The sequence below is a fragment of the Diabrotica virgifera genome, chromosome 10 (genome assembly GCF_917563875.1).
Source record: "Diabrotica virgifera virgifera chromosome 10, PGI_DIABVI_V3a".
Taxonomy (NCBI): Eukaryota; Metazoa; Arthropoda; class Insecta; order Coleoptera; family Chrysomelidae; genus Diabrotica; species Diabrotica virgifera.
In genome coordinates this window covers 12,297,093-12,321,836 of record NC_065452.1, presented here as the reverse complement: position 1 = coordinate 12,321,836, position 24,744 = coordinate 12,297,093, and the positions used below count along the sequence as shown (strand labels likewise).

The 24,744-nt window shown below is 31.2% G+C and overlaps 1 protein-coding gene across 1 annotated transcript in view; it reads left to right on the top strand.

Annotated features, from left to right (window-relative positions):
• Positions 1 to 3,544: 3,544 nt before the first annotated feature.
• LOC114329554 (vitellogenin) overlaps positions 3,545 to 24,744 on the top strand; it is a 44,738-nt gene continuing 23,538 nt past the window's right edge. Inside the window, exon 1 of the mRNA XM_028278699.2 lies at positions 3,545 to 3,605. Coding sequence (XP_028134500.2) covers positions 3,575 to 3,605 — 31 coding nt within the window. The 5' untranslated portion in view covers positions 3,545 to 3,574. The remainder of the gene's footprint in view (positions 3,606 to 24,744) is intronic.

Genomic DNA, 24,744 nt, shown 5'->3' with positions numbered 1-24,744 from the left:
TGTAAATAAATATTTACGAATAACCTATCAAATTTTTACATATAATAAGATCTTAGACCCAGATAAAAATTAAAATCATTGAAAAGGGTAAAAAGGTGAATTTAATTATTTTGTCATTTAAAAAATACCATAATCCATAATAATCATCTTATAATTATGAAAATGCAATTATTAGAAATACTACTTATTTTAGGAGTTGTTAAAATACTTTTGCATATTATGGGTATAAAATGGGGAATTTATGGACAATGTATTATTAGGGAATAGTGGACCAGTAGTCAACTACCTAAAATGACACCATTAGAAGATTCACCAAGAATTGTGATTGAAAGAACATTTGGTATTTCGAAGAGATTTCCCATTTTAACGTGTGTAATAAGAAGCAAGTTACCATTTTTTCAAAGAATAATATGAGCTTGTTGAGTTTTACATAATATTGCATTAGTTAATAGAGGAAACATTGAAATACTGACAAATAAGGGTGCTGTTGATATTGATACAGAACATTTTCAACCAGAAGCAAATCTACACTAAAATCACAATAAAGATGCACTAGAAATAAACAAACCAAGACACGTTGAATGTTACGAGGAGCACTCCCGAATCATGATTTACAATGTATAAATTTTGTAAATCATTATTTGGGATTTACAATGTATTCACATTGTAAATTATGATTTGGGAGTGCTCCTCGTAACATTCAACGTGTCTTGGTTTGTTTTAGTGATGTAACAAATGTCATTTTTTTAACATTCGTGAATACGATTGTGAATATCTGCTAACGACATTCGTGAATGCGGATGCGAATGCAAGTGTTAAATTTTTTTAAATTTGTTTCTATTTTTGCAGTGGTTTATTTTATAATGAAAAATTAATTGATATTTAGTGAAAATCAATGTGAATCTTAAAGCTTTATTGCATAATAGCAAATAATAAAATAAAGTGAAGACTGATAGATAATGTACCTAGAAGTAAGTACCTTCTCTGAATAAATAAAGATGAAAAGTGAATAGATTTTGAAAAATATGAGAATATTCGCGAATGCGAATACGAATATTTGTTACATCACTAGTTTGTTTATATCTGGTGCATCTTTATTGTGATTCTAGTATAGTGCAACTAAATTTTGTGTGTTTGTTTTAAAATATTATTCACCATTCAAGAAAAGCTTACTGTTGTAATTTTATTTTTACTGGACTGCAGTTTGTTAATAATTTTATAAATAAATATATTATGTAGTGGCTGATTTTAAGTATTTTATTATTATTAGCAGTTTATAAATACATAATTGATATTGGTGTTTGACTTTACGTATCATTTAAAATATATTACATCTCTTTTGAAAAAGTAATATTTTGATTAAAAACTTTACGGATTCTACTTTATAAAGGATTAAAATTTCAAAAATAAATACTTAAACATTGTTTGTTTTATTGTGTTACCTGTTTATATTATTAATACCACTTCATATAACTGTTGAGTTGAACTCTGTAATTGTAATACCTGTTAAGTAATTTTAAATCCATAATTTTAACAAATCCTAAACTTTTCCACAATGCCTGAAGCATATTTGTGTAAAAATATTTATTTCTATACAAAAATGTCAAATATATTGAGTTTAATAAATAAGTTATAAAGATATAATGTCTGATCATTGTAATTATTAAGCACTTTAAAATCATTTAAAAATTCCTTTTTGCAAACTTTTTAATAACTCCAGTTTCAATAAAATGTTCTTTTTATATTTGTTTGAGTCAAAACATTAATAATATATATCAGAGAATCAACTTTAATTTACGAGTTATTTTTAATAAACAAAATTAAAACAGAACATGATAAAACTATGATCAAAGATAATCATAATCCCATCCATAATTAAAAATGTGATAAATAATATAAGTGAAGTTAGACATATTCATATTTAGACACATTTGACAAATTTGTCACATACGTTACGTCAAAATATTATCCTGTATTTTCTTTTACGTTTTACAAGAAAAAAGAAGACGAGGATTCTTCTTATAAACTGACGCTTGTCATTGGTTTTTTCGTTTTTTCTTTTGCTTTGCTGGATTGTGCGAAATTATGCGTTTTTATGCAGGATGCGAAAATTATGCGCCGGCCCTTAAATTATGCGCAAATCGCATAATTATGCGCCGATTGGCAACACTGCATGGAGTGGTATGTATCTGGCCACCAAGCTATACCACCTCCCCTTTCTATCGCAGTACATAACGAATGAGGAGGCTTTGTAGTGAACGTTACCTTGGATGCCCTGGGTAATGGGACATCCTCAATATTACTTGATGTGGTTAAACCCCTGATTTTAGAAGTAGTTAGACAAGCTTTTCTCCCTATTAATAACTTGATTTTAGATTTGTGTCCTTGTATTCCGGGCAGCGAGGCACCGACTTAAGTCGGTGTCCCACTATCCGGAAATGTCCCAGGTAAATAAAATTACAGTTCTACGGTTAGAGTTTTATTGGACCCATCATCTGACAAAACAACTTTTTTAAGAACTTTTTTAACTTTTTTAAGAAATTGGCTAAGAAAACTCAGATTGTTTTCTCTTTGTCATTTCTTCTTTTTAGATTTGTGCCCCAGATAATTTTTTTGAATCCATTTTTATTTAACTAAATAAAAATAATAACTTTAAAACCTCAAAATGATGCTTCTGCAGTAATGTGAAACCGTAATTTAATAATATTACTGAGTACTTAATAAAATTTTATATTAATTGAATGCAACACTAGATTCTTTAACAGCAGAGTGGAACTGACAAACTATTATGTATTATAATTACATGAAATAATACTAAATCTAAAGAGCTCTAAACTAAATTATTTGTAAAATGTTTATTTTAAATATTATGTTTTTATGGGATTAATACTTGATACCGCTTAATAGGTACATACCTAATACTTAAATTAGACAGGCGGCAAGAAAACAGTATCACGATCTTGTTTATTTCACTAGAAATCATTCATTCCCTCTCATAACATAACTGCTGGTATAATACAAACTAACAACTTGCAAGAAATTTGAAGAAAATAAACAAAGCATTCTCATTCTAAGTTGTTAGTTGAAAAATGATATCTTTGACCAATAAATTATATTATTTACTAAATGGTAAGAATTCTATGCGGCATTGCATATTTTTGTATATTTTACATGTGTGATATGCAAAATTAACAAACACAGATTTAGGGTATTCTAAAAAGTTCATTATGGCGCCCCCCAACAGGGGCGCCCGCCTGCAATGCATCCCTTGCAGGCCCGTTATCGCCGGCCCTGTATCCACTGAGGTGTCGGCCTGAAAGGGGTCATAATTATCAATATACAATAGACACATTTCACATGCCAAACTCCATATTACTTATGACGATGATTTTTCGGCTCTAGCTCTTAGACTATAATATGTAATAATTATTATTATAAAACTTATTGATGGTTTTATCTTGAGAAAATGCATAATCTACAAGTCTCGCAACTTTTATCGAATCTTCGGGTATAAATAATGAAAAACACTTTTGATCTCTACATCTCTACACTCCGACCAGTATTCAGGGGTAAAATGTGGTCGCAAGTTGTCCTTTGTATGTTAGGTAAGACACCTTTCATTTACATATTTTTTAAGTACATATTATTTTATTCTCTTTACATTTTTATTTCAAATATTATGTTTATAAATTGAGGATTCTATTTTTATTCTTCTTCTTCTTCTTTATGTGCCATCTCCTCTTAGAAGGTCGGCAATCATCACGGCAATTCGCACTTTCGATACAGCTGCTATAAACAGATCATCAGAAGTGCAGTTAAACCAGCTCTCAAATTATTTATCCAGGAGGTGCGTCCTCTTCCACGACTTCTTCTACCCTGTATTTTTCCTTGTATTATTACCCACATAACAATGATGTTCGCATCATGTTCAAAGCATATACTACCAACATTCGTCGGAGTATATTATTTTTAGTATATGCGTAGTACAAGCGTAGCATGTACCATAAAAAACATTCTAAATTTCATGTTCTTTGCATATACTTTAAGGAATATCCTCGTACAGAATATACTGAGTACATTCGTGTAAGTAGTATCTCGGAATATTCACAAAAGTTTATTCTTACAATATATCTTTATCGAATATTACATAAAAGTATATACTTGACACATACTTATAAGTACTTTTAAAATATCTTAAAAGGAATATGTGTATGGATAGGAAGAATAATGTTAGCCTATATATATAGGCTAACAGATTATCAACTTCGTTATGAATAATTAATAAAATTTAAAAATATATGTATGTAGGCAGTACTATTGAACTACCGAATTCATTATTTAAAATTGTTTTAATTGTATGGTAAAAATGTTTAAAAATTAATTGTATTAACGAGAAAGGAGAAATTCTCGTTTCGCTTTCATCATTGAAATGCATTTACTATTTTGGTTTAATAAGTTTATCATGAGTATTCTTAGAATTTTATTTTTACATGGAATTGACATTCAGATAAGCTGAGCCAAAACCCACAAACAAAGAGGAAACGACCGCTTCATACCTGCATAAGGGGTAAGGGGTTGGGAACAAAGGCAAAATACAAAATATGAAAAACAGTTAGGCAAGGCATTTGGCATAGGGTCTAGGACATTTCGCCGTCGCCGCTTCGCCGTCGCCATTTCGCCGTAGCCGTTTCGCCGTCGAGCCATTTCGCCGTCGCCGTTTCGCCGTCGAGCCATTTCGCCGTCGCCATTACTTGTATATAAGTTTTGAATGGCTTTCGAACGATTATTTTTCGAACACTTTTGCATAATGAAGTTTTTTATTTTTGATACAGTAAAAACAATTGAAATTGAAATCCCTTTTCTCAATATTGTTTATTTCCGGGAATCTGATATTAGTCATATTTTTAATACTGTAAATATTTTATTTTTCAGACAAAAACAATCTATAGTTGAATACGAAAATATAACTTGGTTTAACTACCAACATCAGCATTTTATTTACACTGACATTTAGTATAAAAAAAGTTAGTATGTTATCACGTTCTTGTAAACTTAACCAATGCCGGGATGGCGAAACGGCCGACGGCGAACTGGCTCGACGGCGAAACGGCCGACAGCGAAGTGGCTCGACGGCGAAACGGCGACGGCGAAATGGCGACGGCGAAATGGCGACGGCGAAACGGCGACGGCGAAACTTCCCAGTCCGTTTGGCATATTGGCATTTGTATTTGTATCTACACTCAACACTATCACTGTCTATGCGGGATGTGTATTTTGGTCTGTGCTGTGTTATGAGGAAGACCGAGTATTTCTACAAGGAATAGGAACATGCATAATTAACCTATTTATTTTGTTTGCGGTCAACTTACAAATAAAAAATTCATTTTGGTACTTCAATATTACTTAAATAGTAAGTATGTATGGTACATATAAACAACATATAAATTTTAGTTATTTACATACATATTTTACATAATATATATTTGGGTACTATAGGTATATTCAGCATTTTTATTTTTATATGCAAGTAAACTAAATATAATATATACCTAAATATATATACCTACTTACCTATATAATATTTATATAACTAACAAAAATTTATATATTTCATATTTACTTTTTAAGTAATATTGTAGAATGTACAAACTACATTCTCATATATAATATGTAAATTTAGTAGAAAGTAGAACCTAGGATGAGATTCGGTGATACTGAAAACATACTTCTGAGCAATATATAGCACTTCCTTGGAATATTCTTCCCATATACTAAAAAGTGCATTCTTCCTATATACTAAAAAGATGTGCGGTAGTACATTCTAAGTATATAAATAGAAGGTTTACAGCATTCTAAGTATATACATAGAACGTTTAAGTACTGTAATGTAGTATATACTCAGCATCTGCTCTGCACATTCCCAATGGTAATTACGCATATTCTCAGCATATACTTTTTCTGAAAAGTATGTTCTATGAATATACTAAGAACATGAAATTGTTATGTGGGTAACTGCAACAACTTATAAAGGCGGATCCACATCAATAAAAATTTCAACGCACACGAGCAAAGTGGTGTGGATCCGTCTTAACGCTCGACCCTCATGACATGTCCCAGACATTGCAGTTTTCTAACTTTAATTGTATTTAAAACTTCTTTCTTTTTCCATTTTATCAACACCTCGACACTCGTTACTCTGTCCACCCAACTTATTATTAATATCCATCTGGAGGCCCATAACTCGAAGTCTTCTAATCTGTCCGAAACATCTTTCTTTAATGTTCAAGCCTCCAACCTATAAAATAATACAGAGAACACGTAGCATTTCAGAAGTCTTATCATTAAAGAAATTTTAATACCTACCCCTGCTACTGAATACTTTTTTCCGTTTGTTGAAAGCATTTCTTGCCTGTCCTATTCTTAGCGTCAGGACGGTAGCAGGGTTTCCAATTTAGTAGATTTTCTACTAGATCTAGTAGAATTTCTTGTGATTTAGTGGGAAAATTTTAAATCTAGTAGATTTTAGAATCTGGTAGAAAATTTAGTAGATTTTAGTAGGATTTGGTTGTAAGTAAAGGAATCTTTTATTTTGACAAATGACAATGACATTACATATATTTATTATTTTTGTAAATTTGTAAAAAATAACTTCTAAAATGTGCTAAAATTCTATTTGTTACCTCTGTAATATAGATAAAAAGTAAAATAAGATCATGGAAAAGAGTAAAACGTTGAATTTAATTAGTATTTTGTCATTTAAAGAACAACATAGCCCATAATACTCATCCTACAATATGGAAGTGTATTCAGAAATACTCTATTTTAGTAGTTAAATACTTTTACATGTTATGGGTATATAAAATGGGGAATTTATGGACAATGTATTGTTAGGGAATATCAAGTTCTCAACTACCTAATAAAATGACACCATTGCAGAATCTTCAGACAGCAGTTAAAGTGCTGTTTAATCAATCATAAATTATTGCTTCAATTGTTATTGAAAGAAGGTTTGGTATTTTAAAGAGATTTTTCATATTAATATGTGAAATGAGATGCAATGCAAGATACCTTTTGTTCAAATAGTATCAGCTTTACAAATATTGCAGTTGTTTAGAGAAAACATTGAAATACTGGCAACTGAGCCTGCGGTTATTTAATCCAACAAGCTATGGCAGTACATTTATACATTTTTAACCAGGACAAAATCTAGTGCAACTTTTTGTGTAGTGTGTGTTTGTTTGTTTTAAAATGTTGCCATTTAATGCAAATACAGTAAAACCTCCGTTAACCAAAACATCGTTAAACCGAAATGGCTGACAGTTTCAATAATTTTGTCAACGAAAAGTAAATTAAACAAAAAGCAATTAAATTAAGGAAAATGAATATGTTGAGTGTTTTTTTAAAGAAATCTATTTTCTTTTGTGTTTCCCTTTGACAATGATAATGTTTTATAGCTGTATCTCTCCAATACTATGTAATTTGATAAAATAATAGTACAAAAAACAATGTCATTTTTAACTGAAATTCTTGTTATCCAAAACGGCCTAACTCCCCAATTATTTCGGTTAACGGAGGTTTTACTGCAAATGGTTAATATTGATAATATATTATTTTTCTTGGACTGCAGTTTGTTAATAAATTTATAAATACATACATGATATTGGTGTTTGATTTGAAATGATTTTAAGTATCATTTAAAGTATGTTATATCACATTCCGTTAAAAGAACTTCCACAACTAGCAAAAATGTATGAATAAACAAATTGTTTTAAAGGACAAAAAAAATAATAGTAAAAGAATTGGCTTTATGGTGGTTTTTTATAGCACTTTAAATAAACAAATGTTGGTGGCATGCAAATGAAAGTGTAATACTTTTGGTTCAAAACTTTATAGATTCTAATACATAAAGTATTAAAATTTAAAAAATTAAATATTTAAACCTTTGTTTTATTGTATTAACCTGTTTATATTGTTAATACCATTTATGTTATATATCTGTTGAATTGAACTCCTACTTTTGAATCTTTCCACAATGTCTCGTCTCAAGCATGATATTTGTGAATTCAAATTAATTTACATTGCATCTTAAATACCTTAGATTGCGTATCAACCAAAGGATAACATGGAACAAACACCTCCAAATGAAATGCAGGCAGTTGGATCTCAAGTTCAGACAAATGTACTGGCTCCTTGGTAGGACATCCAAATTGTCATTAAATAACAAATTACTACTGTACAAAGCCGTGTTGAAATCAATTAGGATGTATGGTATCCATCTCTGGGATTGTGCTAAATTAACACACATCACAACAATTTCAATCAAAAGTCATTAGACTAATTACTGGCGCACCCTGGTATGTCAGTAATCTCACACTGATCTGAATATTCCCTTCGTAATAGATGAAATACAGCGACCAACCATGAAAGTCGAACAAGAAACCAAGACAACGAACTGATCAAACATATCTACCAATGGACCAATAATCAGAAGATTCAAGCCACAGAATATATAACCATACAGAAGCGAATCTTACTGTCGTTTCCATTGATTTTGTGGTGACCGAAATATTTTACCTTGTGCACCAGTTACAGAATAGAACTTGATGTTCTGAGGAATAGACCATTCCAAATTAGGTAATATTTTTTACAAGTAGTTATTAATTAAATATGAAATATAAAATTTAACTATATAATATAAAATAAAACATATATAAATATAAAATTTAACTATAAACAACTGTCACGTCAGTCGCAAAAGTGAGGTTGCACCAGTTACGTTGACACATGAGCATGAAAATTATGTTACCGTTTTCTGCAGGAGTTTCGCTTCGGTGTGGTTATTTATTCTGTGTTCAAGCTAACGCAGTGGCGTGCTGCAACTTTTCAAGCGGCCCGGTGATTTTATAGAAAAGCGGCCTCCCATTATCATTTTACCTTCTATTATCAGATTTTTTTGTTCGTTATTTATCAAAAAAATATAAATTATTTTAAAATAAAACATAAAATTTTGAATTTTTAAATTGACTATGTTCTTTTATTTAAGAATAAGCAATCTTACAAATAATAATAATAGATAAATATTATCACATGAATTTCCTGAACAAATATATGAATTTAATGTAATTAAAAAAATAAAATTTTGAGAATTTTTCAATTATCTAAAGTTGAATTTTAGTAAATCAATTATACAAGAGAGTACAAATTTAAGTAGGTATTAAATGCTTATACGCTGTGAGCTCGTACGTAGAGGGGATATTTACAAATTCGCGAACGCCAGTAGTGGCAAGTCTGTAAACGTTTACCGGAAATTTGACATAAATGTCAAAGTGATTAATATAAAATTAAAATTAAAAACGTTAATTATAAAAAATATTAGTTGGTCAAAGCTGTGGTATATATTTTTACCTTAAATATACTTACGTTTTAAATACTGAATTTAAGTTTTTTTTAGTGTTCCGTAATATGTAATGTAAGTGTATAAATTAATCTATTAATCTTAGCGCCATCTACACGATAATTGTGAAAGTATCCGAAGTAAGAAATTCATATTTTATCAATAGAACGTCAAAATGATTAGTAAAATCTTAAAAAAATCGATTACAATTTAATTACTTTTTAGCGTTGTAAATATTAAGCAATAAAAATTAAATAATAAATTTAAAAATTACCGGTGAAAGTTTTTTGCGCTATCAACAACATTATCATTTGTTACGTGCACAATCCTATTTTTTAATACGATTTATAATCAAAATCGACAAAAAGTCATAGCATGTGATCTGTCTTTAAAAAGACACCCACATGCTATGAATTTTTTTGTGATGGATATTCTTGAGTTAAAGTTGATTTCTTGTAATCGAATGAACTATCTTTCAATAAAGTGGTCCCAGGAACGCAACTCATAAATATTGGCAATATAATTTTAAAGTCTTCTACTTTAAAATGTATAATACCTATATGTCTGAATTGCCGATAGAAATGAGTAAGAATTAATTAAATTATTAGAAGAATTTTTTACTAAGCAAAAACATTTTTGTTTAATTTATTAATATTTTGTATTTTGACAACGACGTCCGATCTGGACATCGAAACGTTAATAAAATCTTTTTTTTTTAAATTGTGGCTTATTTCCCATTTGGAATAGTTAATTACAAAAATGCCACAAATAAACAGCTTCAAACCAATATCATTCGATTAGAAATTAAATAAAAAAATGTTACATCTAAAATTTTTTGTAAAAAAAAACTTATTTATTTGACCGGCCTCAAGAGGCCGCGGCCTCTCGGTGATTGCACCGATTCATTTATATGGCCAGCACGCCACTGAGCTAACGTAGCTACAAGATTTAATACAACAGTAAACAATACAATAAACCTATAATCATCAGTGATCATCATCCTTCCTTGCTTAAAATTTCATTCAAACTTGCTTAAAACTTTTAAGAAATTGATTGTAAATAAAAGTTCACAAGGAGATTTTTTTGCCTAGAACTTATAGTTGTCTTTTACATGTTTAATATGTAGAACTTTCCTTTCAGTTAAATACAACTTATTTTTAACTACTTATTTCTTCTTAGAGATGATATTTTTGTGATATGTGTAATCAGATGAAATTGTCAATGCTTGCAGCATTTTATCAGTTGGGGTTTATTGAGTGTTAGAAATGAACTTTAATGCACTATTTTTACTGGGAATAAGCTATAGTTTTACATTAAAATAAGTTTACAATTCGAATCGTTAAACTAACTTAATTTTGAAGTAAAAGTTTGGATAGTAAACTGTGTTAAGCACAAGAAAGTGACTTTAAAAAAATTAAATGTACAAAATGTATTAGCATTGTTTAAAAAAGGGTAGTTCTTAAACAATGGTATTAGTTAAAATGTAACTTGTTTCTCTTGTTTTCACCACTTTCTCCTAGATATGAATATTTTTCTATAGAATAAGTATTTAACATTTTTTTAAATTATTTTTTAGAAGTTTCAGTTATGTTGTTCATGTAAATATTTATAAAAATTATTATATTTTAAATAAAAATGGTTTTTGTATATAACAAAATAGCCTGTCATCTGTCATTTCTTCTTCTTTTTCGGCTGTCATCTGTCATTTCTTCTTCTTTTTGGGCAGTCATCTGTCATTTTTTCTTCTTTTTGGCTGTCATGTGTCATTTGTGAGCAAATAATTTAGTAGAATTTTTGGTAGATTTTATCCTCAATCTAGTAGAAAACGAGGTCGATCGAAGAGGTTCGGTCGTTGGCAACCCTGGATAGGAGACAGGACACAGCCCTGCCTGACGCCCCTCTCAATCTGTATTTCATTTGGAAAGACGTTGTTCTCTTTTATTTACCACAGCGATCCGATTATAATAGATGTCTAAGTTTTTCTTTTCAAGTAATTCGATATGGCGGTTATGTCTGACCTTATCGAAGGCTTAGTTGTAATCCAAGAATCACATATACCTACGCTGGCTGATTAACATACATGCACCTTTGCACAATTACACAGTGGCGGATCCAAGGGGGGTGTCACGGGGCGCATGACCCGTCCCCAGACGAAAATAAATGTCAATTCAATAATCCTAAAAAAACCGAGAGCCGTCAAACACAAAAAATTTAGGCCTATCCAAAAAATAATTGAAAACCCACTTATTCTAGGGGTGCAAGACTAAGTAACCTTGCATCAGGGAAAAGTAATTAAATCACTCTCAAGATCCATGACTTCCCCCCAAAATTTCTGGATCCGCCACTGCAAGTACATTTACAGCGAATAGAGCTTCCCTCTTTCCCACCGTGCATTCTAAATCCACCCCATAAAAATTTTATGGTGGTTTTGTTCCCTTAAACCCCCAGAAAACTTTTGTTTACGTTCCAATTAATTTGTTATTGTGATACCATTAGATAAACGCAACGTTTTTAAAACTTTTTTACCTCTTAGTATTTTTCGATAAGCCAGTTTTTATCGAGATATGGCTTCTTTTTTAATATATTTACCTAAAAATGTTATGGAGGTTTTGTTCCTTTAAACCCCCGAAATGTTTGTGTACGTTCCAATTAAACTATTATTGTAATACCATTAGTTAAACACAGTGTTTTTAAAACTTTTTTGCCTCTTAGTCTTTTTTATCGACAAGTCACCTTTTATCGAGATCTGGCTTCTTTTTAAACGCTTTTATTTAGTTCAATAGTTTGCGTCAAATCTTTAGACGTTAATTTGACTGCCTTTTCTTCAATGCAAATGAATGAAAACTTGTAGACATTTGCATTCGTGGGAACAATACACGAATAGTGAATAAATTTTTTTTTATGTTTATTAATTGTTTAAATAAAAAAAAACGATTTTAATGGAAAATGCTTAAATTCTCTTGCTATTTACAATGTAGAAACTTGAAACTTCTACGGATTGTAGCTAATGATATGAACTATACATAATTTCACTTTTTACGTTAATTGTTTACGTTATGCTTCATAAATAAACAATAAGGTTTCAAATTTTGAACACTCATATATTTGTTTATATAAAAATCCGCGCTTATTCGTGTCAAATTTCAATACGATACGAAACCAAACTTCAACCAAAACTCGAATTAAAAAGATTCGGGTTTTTATCGTAGTCTTAGAAAAACCACCGGTAGAGACGTTTTGTGCTACAATTAACATTAGAATTCGTTTTGGCGTATTAATTAATTAAACGCTTTTCTTTAGTTCAATCGTTTGGGTCAAATCTTTGGACGGTAATTTGACTGCCTTTTCTTCAATGTAAATGACTAAACATTTGCAGACATATGCATTCGCGGGAACAATGCAAGAATAATTAATAAAAAAAAATTTATGTTTATTAATTGTTTAAATAAAAAACGATTTTAACGGAAAATGCTTAAATTCTTTTGTTTTCTACAATGAAGAAACTTGAAACTTTTACAGATTGTAGCTAAATATATGAACTATACATAATTTGACTTTTTACGTTAATTGTTAACGTTATGCCTCATTAATAAACAATACAAATTTTTTGCCGATTCCGACTACTTTTCATGTTTGTACATCATATGTTTTATGCATTTTATGCATTGTTTTATGCACTTTCGTTAAAGAAAAGCGTGGGGCGAAAACCGTTTATTCGATGAAGACGCGCCACGCTTTTCTTTGACGAATGTGTTAGATTTCTTCAATTTTTTTTTATTTTTGGCTTTTTAGTTGATTTTTTTATAATATTTTTAATGTTTAATTTTTAATGTCACTGGTAACTAAAGAAAAGCGTTTCTTAAAATTTTTTTTTCATATTTTTTTTATTCAAAATATACCTAAAAATGTAAATTATAAATAAATTTTCAGATTATTAACAGGTCTCTAGAATCATACTTAACCATATACAAATATGTGGTGGATTCGACAAATATTCAAAATATGTCGATAAACACTGGCTTATCGAAAAAGTACTGAGGCAAAAAAGTTTTAAAAACATTGTGATTAACTAACGGTGCCACAATAATAATTATGTTGGAACGTACACAAAATTTGGGGGGGGGGGTTAAAGGAACAAAACCCCCATAAAACTTTTATGGGGTGCACAAATTTCACTTTAATTTTTTTTAAGACGTTGCTGCCATAAGAATGTCACATGTCCATTTTCAATAAAAAATCTCTAATAGTTTTCGATGAAAAAAAATCGATTTTCATTTTGTAACTTCAAAGGGCTGTAACTTTTTTTGTGTGCACTATTATATATAGATAAGTGAGGTTCAATCAACCTATTTTGACCCCAGAATCTGTGGTATAATAATTATGGCCAATCTTTTCGGGACACCCTGTATAATGAAGGCTGTTCAGCTTTTGGCCTTCTGTGATAATGCTTCTACACTTATCCAGACATTTCGCTTGGTGCTAGCATACTTTACTCTTTGTATTGCTTTAGCAAATTTCTCGTTGGTTATTTTGGTTACCATTGATGTTACTCGTTCTATCAGTTATCCTGATTTTCTGTAAAATTCTTCGTTAAATAAACTATCCAAGTATTTTTGATCATCATTTAATATGTTTTTCGTGCACTTATCATCATCAGTGGCGTTACAGCTCTTCGTAAGTCCTTGCTGCACTTACTATTATTGCCTTCCATGTTTGTCAGTCCTGTGCCACTATTTCCAATGGTCCCATTGCTCCCATTTTCTCCAGATCTTCTTTTACTCATCTTTCCATCTAGGCCGTCCTATAGACCTACTAATAAATCTTTACTTTTCCAAAAACACATTGTTTATAAGGCAATTATCGTTACTATGTATCACGTCCTGTCGATCGTCCCAGAGAACGGAAGTTCTCGCCAGTGGCGCACAGCCTCCCTACATGCGACACTATATATTCACGAAATTATCAATTTTCTAAATAGTCCAGGGCTCATCTGTTTTGAGATGGACGTTGAGAGGTGACTCAAATTTTTTTGCAGAAATTGCTTAAAAATAACTCAAATAATAATATTTGAGTTATCCTCCCACTCAAAATGGTCCGGAACGTTGTTTAAATAATCAAAATGTCAAAATATGAAGGAAAAATTCGATTTTTTTATTGATTTTTTGAATATAACTTTAAAACTGTTCATTTTTGAGAAAAGTTGTAATGACATAAAAGTTGCGTAATTAAATTTACTATAATATAGAATTGGTTAAAAATTTAAAAAATAGTCACCCTTGTTGAGCAATATTTGCGGAAAAAAAAACATACAAAATTAAGTATTCGCATTTTACGTTTTTCAACCATTTATGCTAAACTTAGGACCTTCATATTTTGCTCAAAAGAACTTTATGATATAGTAAAACCGTTGATTGATAAATACGGAAAGATACGAAACCCTATGCATTATTTTGTTGTCTTTAAAACCTGCCCGTATAGTGGCGCGCCTAGCTTAAATTTGTTGGAACTAACCTTAGAGGGAAGTGTAAAATTCCCCCTACTCAAGGAACTAGCCAAGAACACGCGGTTATTTCACGTGGCCCGTATTCAAAATTTTAACGCAGCAGTCACTATCATATTAATCTGTATTAATTTTTTTTTTGTTTCTGCAAAAATGTTGAAAATATAAATTGACTATAGGGTTTTTTTCACTACTCTTGACCTCACAAGTAAATACTTTTCGAGTTATTTGCGAGTGAATATATTCATTTCTCAAAAAATAGTAGGTTTTTAGACGGATTTTCGCAAATAACTAATAAAGGAAGTATTTCACCAAAAAAACATTCATAGCCAAAATACAGCTTATCAAAAAGTGAAAAAAATGTTTTATATAAATATGACATATTATGAAGTCGTAGACCCAGTAAAAGTAGAGTTATAGCTAATGAAAAGTAGGTTCTTATTATTTGTCAAATTCAAAAGTGAATATTTCTACATGAAATAACCAAAAAATTAAGAACTTTTCGGGGAAAACTCATCATAACTTTTTTAAAAAGTTTAAAATAAGCTTTATTTTTTGAGTTTCTAGTATCAGAAGTAAACAAGTTGCGCACAAAATAAAGTTGATCCTTTTTTTTTGTAAAAAATATCTAAAAATCACCTCCTAATTAGCATCTCAAATGAAATTAATCAGTAGCGCTTCATAAGTTACTTTACGTATGTATGCTTATTATAGAGGATCTGTAAGTTTCATCGGTTCATAGTGCTTATTTTTGAAAGGCTGTAGTTAAAAGGGCTTCAATGAGTCACTAATCACGAGTATATGCAAATTCGGAACAGCCATATCTTAACCAATTTTTGTATTACAGAAAAACAAAATATTCAGAAAACCAAAACCTTTAAACTTTGGGATATTTCGTATCACAAGTTATTTAAAAAAAAAAGGCATTTTTTTTCAAAATAAAAAAAATACTGTAAAACTAAATTTACGATGAAATTTACAGATCATGTGTATGATAAACAATACATAAGTAAAGTCACTTGTGAAGCGGTAACAATAATTTGATTTTATTCGTCTTGAGGGGCCAAACGAAAAACACTAACTACTTTTTTTCTTTTTAAATCGTGTGCTGTTGTGATTTATAGCAAATTTATAGCATCTCTTTCGAAATAAAAATTTTATGCAAGTTCCCTTTTAGAGGGTGATTTTCACGCTTTTTTAAAACTATTTTTACAAAAAAGGACCTACTTTATTTTCAGCGTAACGTGCTTACTTTATGCTAGAAACATTTTTAAAAACAAAAGGAAAGCTTTTTAAACACTTTAAAAAGGTTGCGATGAGTTAGCAAATTTATAGCATCTCTTTCGAAATAAAAATGTTATGCAAGTTCCCTTTTAGAGGGTGATTTTCACGCTTTTTTAAAACTATCTTTTACAAAAAAGGATCAACTTTATTTTCAGGGTAACGTGCTTACTTTAATGCTAGAAACTTTTTTAAAAACAAAAACAAAGCTTTTTTAAAGAAATGTGCTTTATTTTTTGGTTATTTCACGTTGAAATATTCGATTTGGAATTTGACGAATAAGAACTTACTTTTTTAGCTACAACTCTGCTTCTACTGAGTATAAAGATTTTATACAGACATTTTTTTTTTAATTTTTTATAAAGTATATTTTTATTGAATACCTTTTTCGATAAAATACTTACTTATTGTGTTATTTGCGTAAAACCGTCTAAAAACGTGTATTTTTTTGTTAAAAAACGAACATATTCACTCTCAAATAACTCGAAAAGTATTAGCTTAGTCAAAAAACTGAATGGAATAAAACTTGCTACAATTAATCAGTTTATCCACTTGATAGATACTAGATAGTATTAGACTTATCGATATTATAGCTACCTAGCCTTATACAAAGTGGATTTAGAAAGTCCACATCTACATTAGACAACCTAGTGGATATTGAATCTGTAATTCATGGGTAATTTGGATGTGATAAAGTATGTTTGGCTTATGGCTATCTTTTATTATATTGTATAACGCGTGCCATTTGGAGATTAGATATAAGAATTCTATTAAGTTGGTCAATTCTAGGAAACATAAAATTTATTAGTAATTTCCTATATAGACGAAACTTATTCGAATAGATAACGTCCTTTTAGACTCAAAAATCCAATTAAACGACATTCCTCAATGGTCTACTCGTTGCACTTTTCCTTATTGCAATCAATGACATCGCTAAATCACTTAACCCACTAGTCATTTAGAAATTAGAGAATTGGTCAAACACTACTGGCCTAGAATTTTCTCCCACTAAAACGAAAACAATAATCTTCAGTAAAACTCCAAAGAAGCACATTATACTACCAAAAATCTACCTAAAAAATTTCTTCTTCTACTTTTTCTTTTATATAGGCAGTACTGCCTGTTTTTCTTCAACGGTGCCTTTCATTCTGTCCCTAAATTGTCATTCCATCTTTTCCTTGGGCATCCTATACTTCTTCGGCCTAACGGTGACTTGTCCCTGGCTATTCTTATTATCCTTGATTCAGACATCCTGCTTATGTGTTGATTCCACTCTTCTTTTCTATTCTTTACCCAGGTATTTATATTGTCTACCCCACATATGCATCTGATTTCCTCACTTCTTACCCTGTCCCGTAGTCCTTTTCCAGCAATCCTTCTTAAAATCTTCATTTTGTTGGTATCCAGACATCTTTGTATTTTGCTTGCATCTGGTCTTGTTTCGGCAGTGTAAGTCATAACTGGTCTAATAACTTCAGTCAAATGACTTATATATTCGGTCCTTTGATTCCACTCTAAGGTATTTGTTTTTCCAAATTGTGTCGTTTAGGCATCCGGCCGTTCTACTGGCTTTAATTATTAGTCTTTAACCTCTTCTTCGATATTATTGTCGGCTGATAGATTAATTCTCAGGTATTTACTTTTATTGTCTAAGTCCAATTGGCATCTTATTGGTTCTTTGGATATTACTAAGCTTTTTGTTTTTGGGCTGATATTTTCATATTCATTTCTTTTGCGCTAATGTTGAATTCGTGCAGTAATCTTTGTAGGTCGTCTTCGCACTCTGCTACTAACACGGTGTCATCAGCGTAACAGAGTATTTTTATCTCTTTATCGCCCATTTTTTACCCTCTTTTTTCTTCACTTATTTTATCATTGCATCCAGCGTTATGTTTAACAGTAGAGGGCTTAGTGAATCTCCTTGCTTGATTCCTGTGTTTGCTTCTATATGGATTCTGTTATTATTCCATTGACTTCATTTCTATTTTATTTCGTACATAAAGGTTTTCTATCAGTTTTATAATATCCAGTGGTAAATTTTTGTCATATAGTAGGTGTATCACGTCTTTTAATTGTATTCTATCAAACGCTTTCTCTAGGTATATAAAACAGAAAAACCCTCGCTTGTTATACTCTAATACTCTAATGATTTCTCCGCTATTTGTTTTATCACAAAAACTGCATCGTTATGATCTTCCCCTTCTAAATCCTTGTTGTTCAACTGGTATATTTATGCACGCCATTATTTTCTTCATCAGTATTTTTGTTGGGAGTTTCAGTATAGTGCTCCGTAAATTAATCCCTCTATAATTACTGGGGTCTGCCCTATCACTTTTCTTAAATAACGCTATCATCTAAGTGGTACTCCATTCTTCTGGAATTCTTCCTGTATTTATTATTTTACTTATCAGGATATTCAGTTCTTTGTGAAGTCTCTCTCCTCCGTATTTTAAAAGTTCATTAGCTATTCCATCTTTCCCTGGTGCTTTTCGATTTTTCATCTGTTTTAAGGCGTTCGTTATCTTCCTCTTTAATTTCTGTTTGCTCATCCGATTCTAATCCTGGTTTTCCAGTTCTTCATGATTAGCTGTTTGATACAGGTTTTCTAGGTAAGTTGTCCAGGTATTTGTATCAATATGTTTTACTTCTACTATCAATTCCTTCATCTCTGCTGTTTGACCTCTTATCATTTTCCACATTTCCTTTTGCATCCCGTATAAGTCGTGCTTCATCTCTTTTGAAAATGCTTACCAATGTTCTGTTTTCTTCCTTCTTACTATTGAGTTTAACTCATTTCAAACTCTTTTATATTCTTCACATATGTTTGTCTCGTTCTTTTGAATTTGTATTCTAGCTAGATTTTCTTTTTTTTTTGGCATTTTATTTTTATTTCTTCACAGATCCATGGGGTGTTCTCCTTTTCTTTCGTATATGTTTACTTATCTTACGATCTCCAAATGCGTCCGTTGCTGCCATTTTGATATTATCTCTAATCTTCCTCCAAATTTCTTCTATGTCTTCATCTGGTGTTATGTAGTTTTCGTTCAGTACTTTTTGCAGTCTTCTCTGGTATAAATCTCGTGTTGACAAGTCTTGTAGCTGTTTTACCTTTATTCTTGTCTCACATTCAATAGGGTCTTTTTTCCTGTTTTTTTTTGTAGATGTATTCTGATTTTTCCAAGTACTAGATTACGATCACTTCCGATATTAGCTGCACTTAAACATCTTATGTCTAGTACTTGAGAATGATGGATGTTTCTGTTTGTCAATATATAATCAATATCGGATCTGTGTGCTCTTGTATTTTTGAATGTATATTTTTCTTGATCTTTGTGTCTGAAGAACGTATTGTTTATTCGAAATTCGTTCTGAGGGCAAAAGTTAATAAGTAGTTCCTAAAGAGTTTACAATAAAATATTCATAATTGATTAACTTCTTGGGAATAAAACTGGATAATCGTCTATCTTGGTAAGACAATATACACTCACTCCGCTCAACTTAATGAAAAATATCTCTCATAAACAATGGGATGTCGACGTCCAAACTCTTATGACTGTTCACTGAAATTTGGGTTTCAACCTGAGATACAGTCGGAAAAATGAAAGAATACCCATGAACGAACATATAAAACACGCTGTATTTTCCTGTCATCATGTCGCAAAGAAAATTGCCCAGCGCAAGTACATGTAATAATAATTATTACATGTACCTGTGCTGGCCAATTTTTGTGTGACACGGTGACAGGAAAATACAGCGTGTTTTTTATGTTCGTTCATGGGTATTCTTTCATTTTTCTACTGTACAATACGCTAAAGTGTTACGTTTGGCTTGTTCTCTTGTATGTAATGAAAGCATGGATAATAAAGGCCAGCTCCACTAACAAACTTGAAGTCTTTGAAATGAGGTGCCTGCACCGAATGCTTAAAATATCATGGACATATTTAGGGACATATTGCTAGGAGAACGATATACTTGTCGGCAACTGGAACTCGAAGGAAATATAGAGGGTAAGAGAGGTCTAGAAAAAGATGTCATGGCTGGTTAATATTCGCCAAATAATATTAATGAAATTACTCTTAATAGAATAATGTAATCGTGACTATCTAATATCTCACCTGACAATACAATGCACGGTGGACGTCTACGCAGAAATACACGGCACCTTTAAGAAGTCAAGTTAATAATAAATAATTCAATAATTATACTTAGTCACTATTTTCCCCCTAACTCGGAAAATATCAACGGCACGAAAAAACTTGGAAGAAATTGTTGGAAATCGCGATTGCAACCATTCATGAGTCCTTACCATTTTTCTCTCGAAGAGTTTAAAGTGGCCGAGCGGGTTACTAAGTCAATTTCATTTAAGTAAATACGTTTGCAATATCTCCAAACAAAATATACAATTATCAGAAGAGACTGTAATTAACGAAAATAACTACCTATTTTTTTATCGAGATTATGAGGCAAATAAGAAATGTACAATATCTAAAATCACCGAGTGAGTATTTTCTCGTTAAATAAATTTTTTATTAAATAAATTATATTATTATACATATATATTATATAAAATTATTAAATAAACTTTAGAATATTTAATGATTTGTTTCAAGAATTCAATGTTTCATGAAGGGATATATATATATATATATATATATATATATATATATATATATATATATATATATATATATATATATATCCCGTTCACAGCGTAATACGCCTTTGGGTTCCCGTTCGCCAAGCCTGTCTATTCTGCCAGTCTTCTTCAGATAGATTTCTTGCTGACATTGCTTTTGAGATTCCTTGGATCCATGTTGTTGGTGGTCGTCCTCGTTTTCTTTTCTCTGGTGGTACCCATTCTAATATCTTTTTGGGTAGTCTTTCTTCCCCCATACGTCTAACATGTCCGTACCATATTAGTTGTTGTTTTTCGATGTCTTCTATAATTGATCTTTGTACTTTCATTTGTCTCCTGATGTCCTCATTTTTCACATGTTCTAATCTAGACTTTCCCGCTGCTCTCCTCCAAAAATCCATTTCAACTGCCAATAGGTTACCTTTAAGTTTTTGTGATAACTGCCACACTTCTGAGCCATAGACGATTACTGGTTTTAATATGGTATTATATATTCGTTTTTTCGTTTCCGGTCTTATATTTTTTTGCCATAATACTGAATTCAACGCACCTATAACTTGTTTTCCTTTGGTTATTCTGTCTTTTATGGCTTCATCACTTCGTCCTGTCTTTGTCAGTTTTACCCCCAAATATGTACATTGGTCACATTTCTTAATAGTTTCATCTTCTAAGTCGAGGTCATCTGGATTATTTTCTCCTCCTGCGCAAAGATATTGTGTTTTTTGGACATTTACTTCGAGGCCCCATTTTTTGTACTCTTCCATTAGTTTTCTAGCCATATACTCCAGGTCTTCTTTGTCTTGGGCAATAACTACCTGGTCATCTGCATAGTGCAACGTATATAACGTTTCATCCCCAATAGATAGCCCCATCCCTTTACACTTCTTCTTCCAGTGCCTGAGTGCTTCATCGATATATATGTTGAACAGTATGGGAGATAAACAACAACCTTGCTTAAGTCCTTTTGTTACCTGAAAACCATTAGACACCTCTTTTCCTATTTTAACTTTTGCTATTGTGTTCTTATAAAGCTCTTTAATAGCATCGATTAGTGTAACGCTGATACTGGTTTTCTCCAATACTTTCCACAACTTCGCAACAGGCACGGTGTCATATGCTTTTGTTAAATCGACTAAGAGTAAATGCACTTCTCGAGATCTCAGTGTTCTTTTCTCAAGTATTTGGGATAAGCAGAAAATACTATCTATTGTGGATCGTCCTGCTCTGAATCCGTTTTGTTCTTCTGACTCAAAAGGGCGGTATTCTTCGCATATGCGTTCTTTTATAAATTCTTCCATATAATCTGCTAAGCGTACTCGTAACAGTTATACCCCGATAGTTATTGCAATCTTCCTTATTTCCTTTCTTATGGATAGATGTAATCCATCCTTCTTTCCAACTTTGTGGCACTGGTTCTCCATGCAAGTGCCTATTGAAAACTTCTGTTAGAATCTGGAATAGTTTGTTGGTTCCATTTTTTATTAACTCTGCATATATCCCCTCTGGACCAGGAGCACGTCCATTTTTCAGCAGTGATACAGCTTTTTTAGTGTCTTCTACGTTGATTGCTAATGGCTCCCCTTGAATCAGGACTTCATGTTGTTCTATGTTTTTGTATTCCGGTCTTTCTTCTACTAACAGTGTTTTATAGTGTTTTTCCCATTTTTCAGGTTCTATGGAGTGTATGGCTATTTGTTCTGTTTTGTTGGATCTGATGTTTTATTGGTTTGGATGTTTTTGTTGGATCTGAAATTTAGCAAATATTATGGAAAAATATTTCAAAATAAAACTATAATTTTATTTTCCATCAAAATGAAAGTACATTTTTGCGCCACGTAATATTCATAACAGCTCTTTTGTATTGTTCAAGCATGTATAGTGTAATGGGTAAGATTATTGTAGCTTTGGGTTGTTCTTCTTTAATATTAGGCCGGCAGCTGGTGTTTTCTGGTAATTAAATATGTAGTTAAAAATATTTATTTATACTTAGGTAAATACCGTTAAAGCAGGACATAATATTGTGTTAAAATTAATTTTATCAATTTTTTAATAACATTTAACCTCACAGGGACCTCCCTCTTACCGCATGCTTGTATTAATAACTGATGTAGAATAGCTTTTATAATTAATCTTGTTATTGTTAGAATTACTGATACTAAAAGAACTTTATAAAAACACAGTTAGATCTAAAATTACTTTAGGTATACAGTTCAAAACTTTTAAAATTCAGCACAAAATGCAAGCATGTCCCCGTTCTTTTTTTTATTAAAAATACAAAATCTAAAAATATTTTTTTAACCGAGTCTTTTCATTAGTACACTTATGCTTGGAAAATGAATTGCACAACACAACAATTAAAATACTGATACACTTAACTCATTTTCTCCTTCTTCCGTATTTTCTTCGTCACTATCATCGCCCAATTCAATAATAAATTTATTTCCACCATTAATGTGGAAGTGCCCAATCTTCTTATAATATTCTTCTACTTTGATCACGTTGGCGATTCTTTTCTGCCAGTCTACTTTGGTAATATTGGCTACTTCTTTTTTAATTATCTCAATTACCTTTTTGTCAAATTTAGGAAATGTATTTGAACGCCTTATACTTGGTTTTAATTGTCCCCAAATTAACTCAATAGGATTGAAAACACAAAAGTAGAGGGGAAGTCTCAATATAGTGTGTCCATGCTTTTCGGCAATACTCTCTAGAGCGTATAATTTTCTAAATTGCTTCGTGTGTAGAACTTCAATAAGTTGTTTTTTTTGTGTAAAAATCTTCGAAATACAAATAATTTTCCATTAAAAAATTTTGCAGGTCAGCTTTGAAGATGTATTTGGTATTTTAGTGAGCTGTCGGGAATGATAGGAACCGTTGTCAAGCACTATTACGCTGTTTTTCTCCAAGTTTGGGATCAGCGAGTTTTCAAACCAATCTTCAAAAATGTCAGCTTCCATATTCTTGAGGTAGTCAACGTTACAATCTTCCATTTTCTTCCCACATAATTTTAAAGCATTCGGAACCCATCCCTCACTTCCTCCGCAATGTACAATAATTAGCCGCGAGCCTTTATTTGCAGGCATTTCTGGTATGCACATGCTTGAACCATCTGTCCATCCTTTCTTTACTGTATCGTGGGTATCATACCAAGTTTCATCTAAATAATAAATTCTCCTATTTTCTTGCCTATATTTAGTAATTTCTTCTAGGTACATGTTACGTCTGTTGACTATTCTTTGGCTTTCCATAATTGCTTGACGTTTATTTATTTTTTTTTACTTAAAGCCCATTTTTTTATCCAATTTTGAAGAGTTTTCTCACAGCAGTTCATATCTCGACCGGTTGTTTCTAATTTCTTTCTTATTATTTCTATTGTAGGTATTTCATTGCTTTTGTAGCAGTCGTATATTGTGATTTTGAATAGTTTTACGAGTGAAGGATTTAAAGGTCTTGAAAATTTGTAGTCACATCGTTTCTTTCGATGATAGGGTTCATTTTTAACTATTTTATATACATTAGAAAGTGGAATTTCTGTTAAATCAGAGGTGGCTTGTGCCAATAGTGTTTCATCGAAGCCGAATTTCTTACGTAGATTTTTGTATACATTCAAACATACTTGCTGTGTTTCTGCATTTAAATGCATTCGAATCTTCTTTACGAGCTCTTTTTTTAGTAATTACATTCACACTAGCACTGGCAATTTCTACAATATCAGCGTTATCGTACGCGATATTTACATTATCCCACGGGCGACACATCACTATTCACATTAATTAAATTACAATAATTAACACTTGACACTCTCCAAACGAAATACTAAACCAATATTCAAAATAATTACAGCAACAAAACACTCGTATCACTTAACACACGTACACTCCAGTACTAACACACTGCTAGCTACCGAACTAAAACTAAGATTTTGCACGAAAC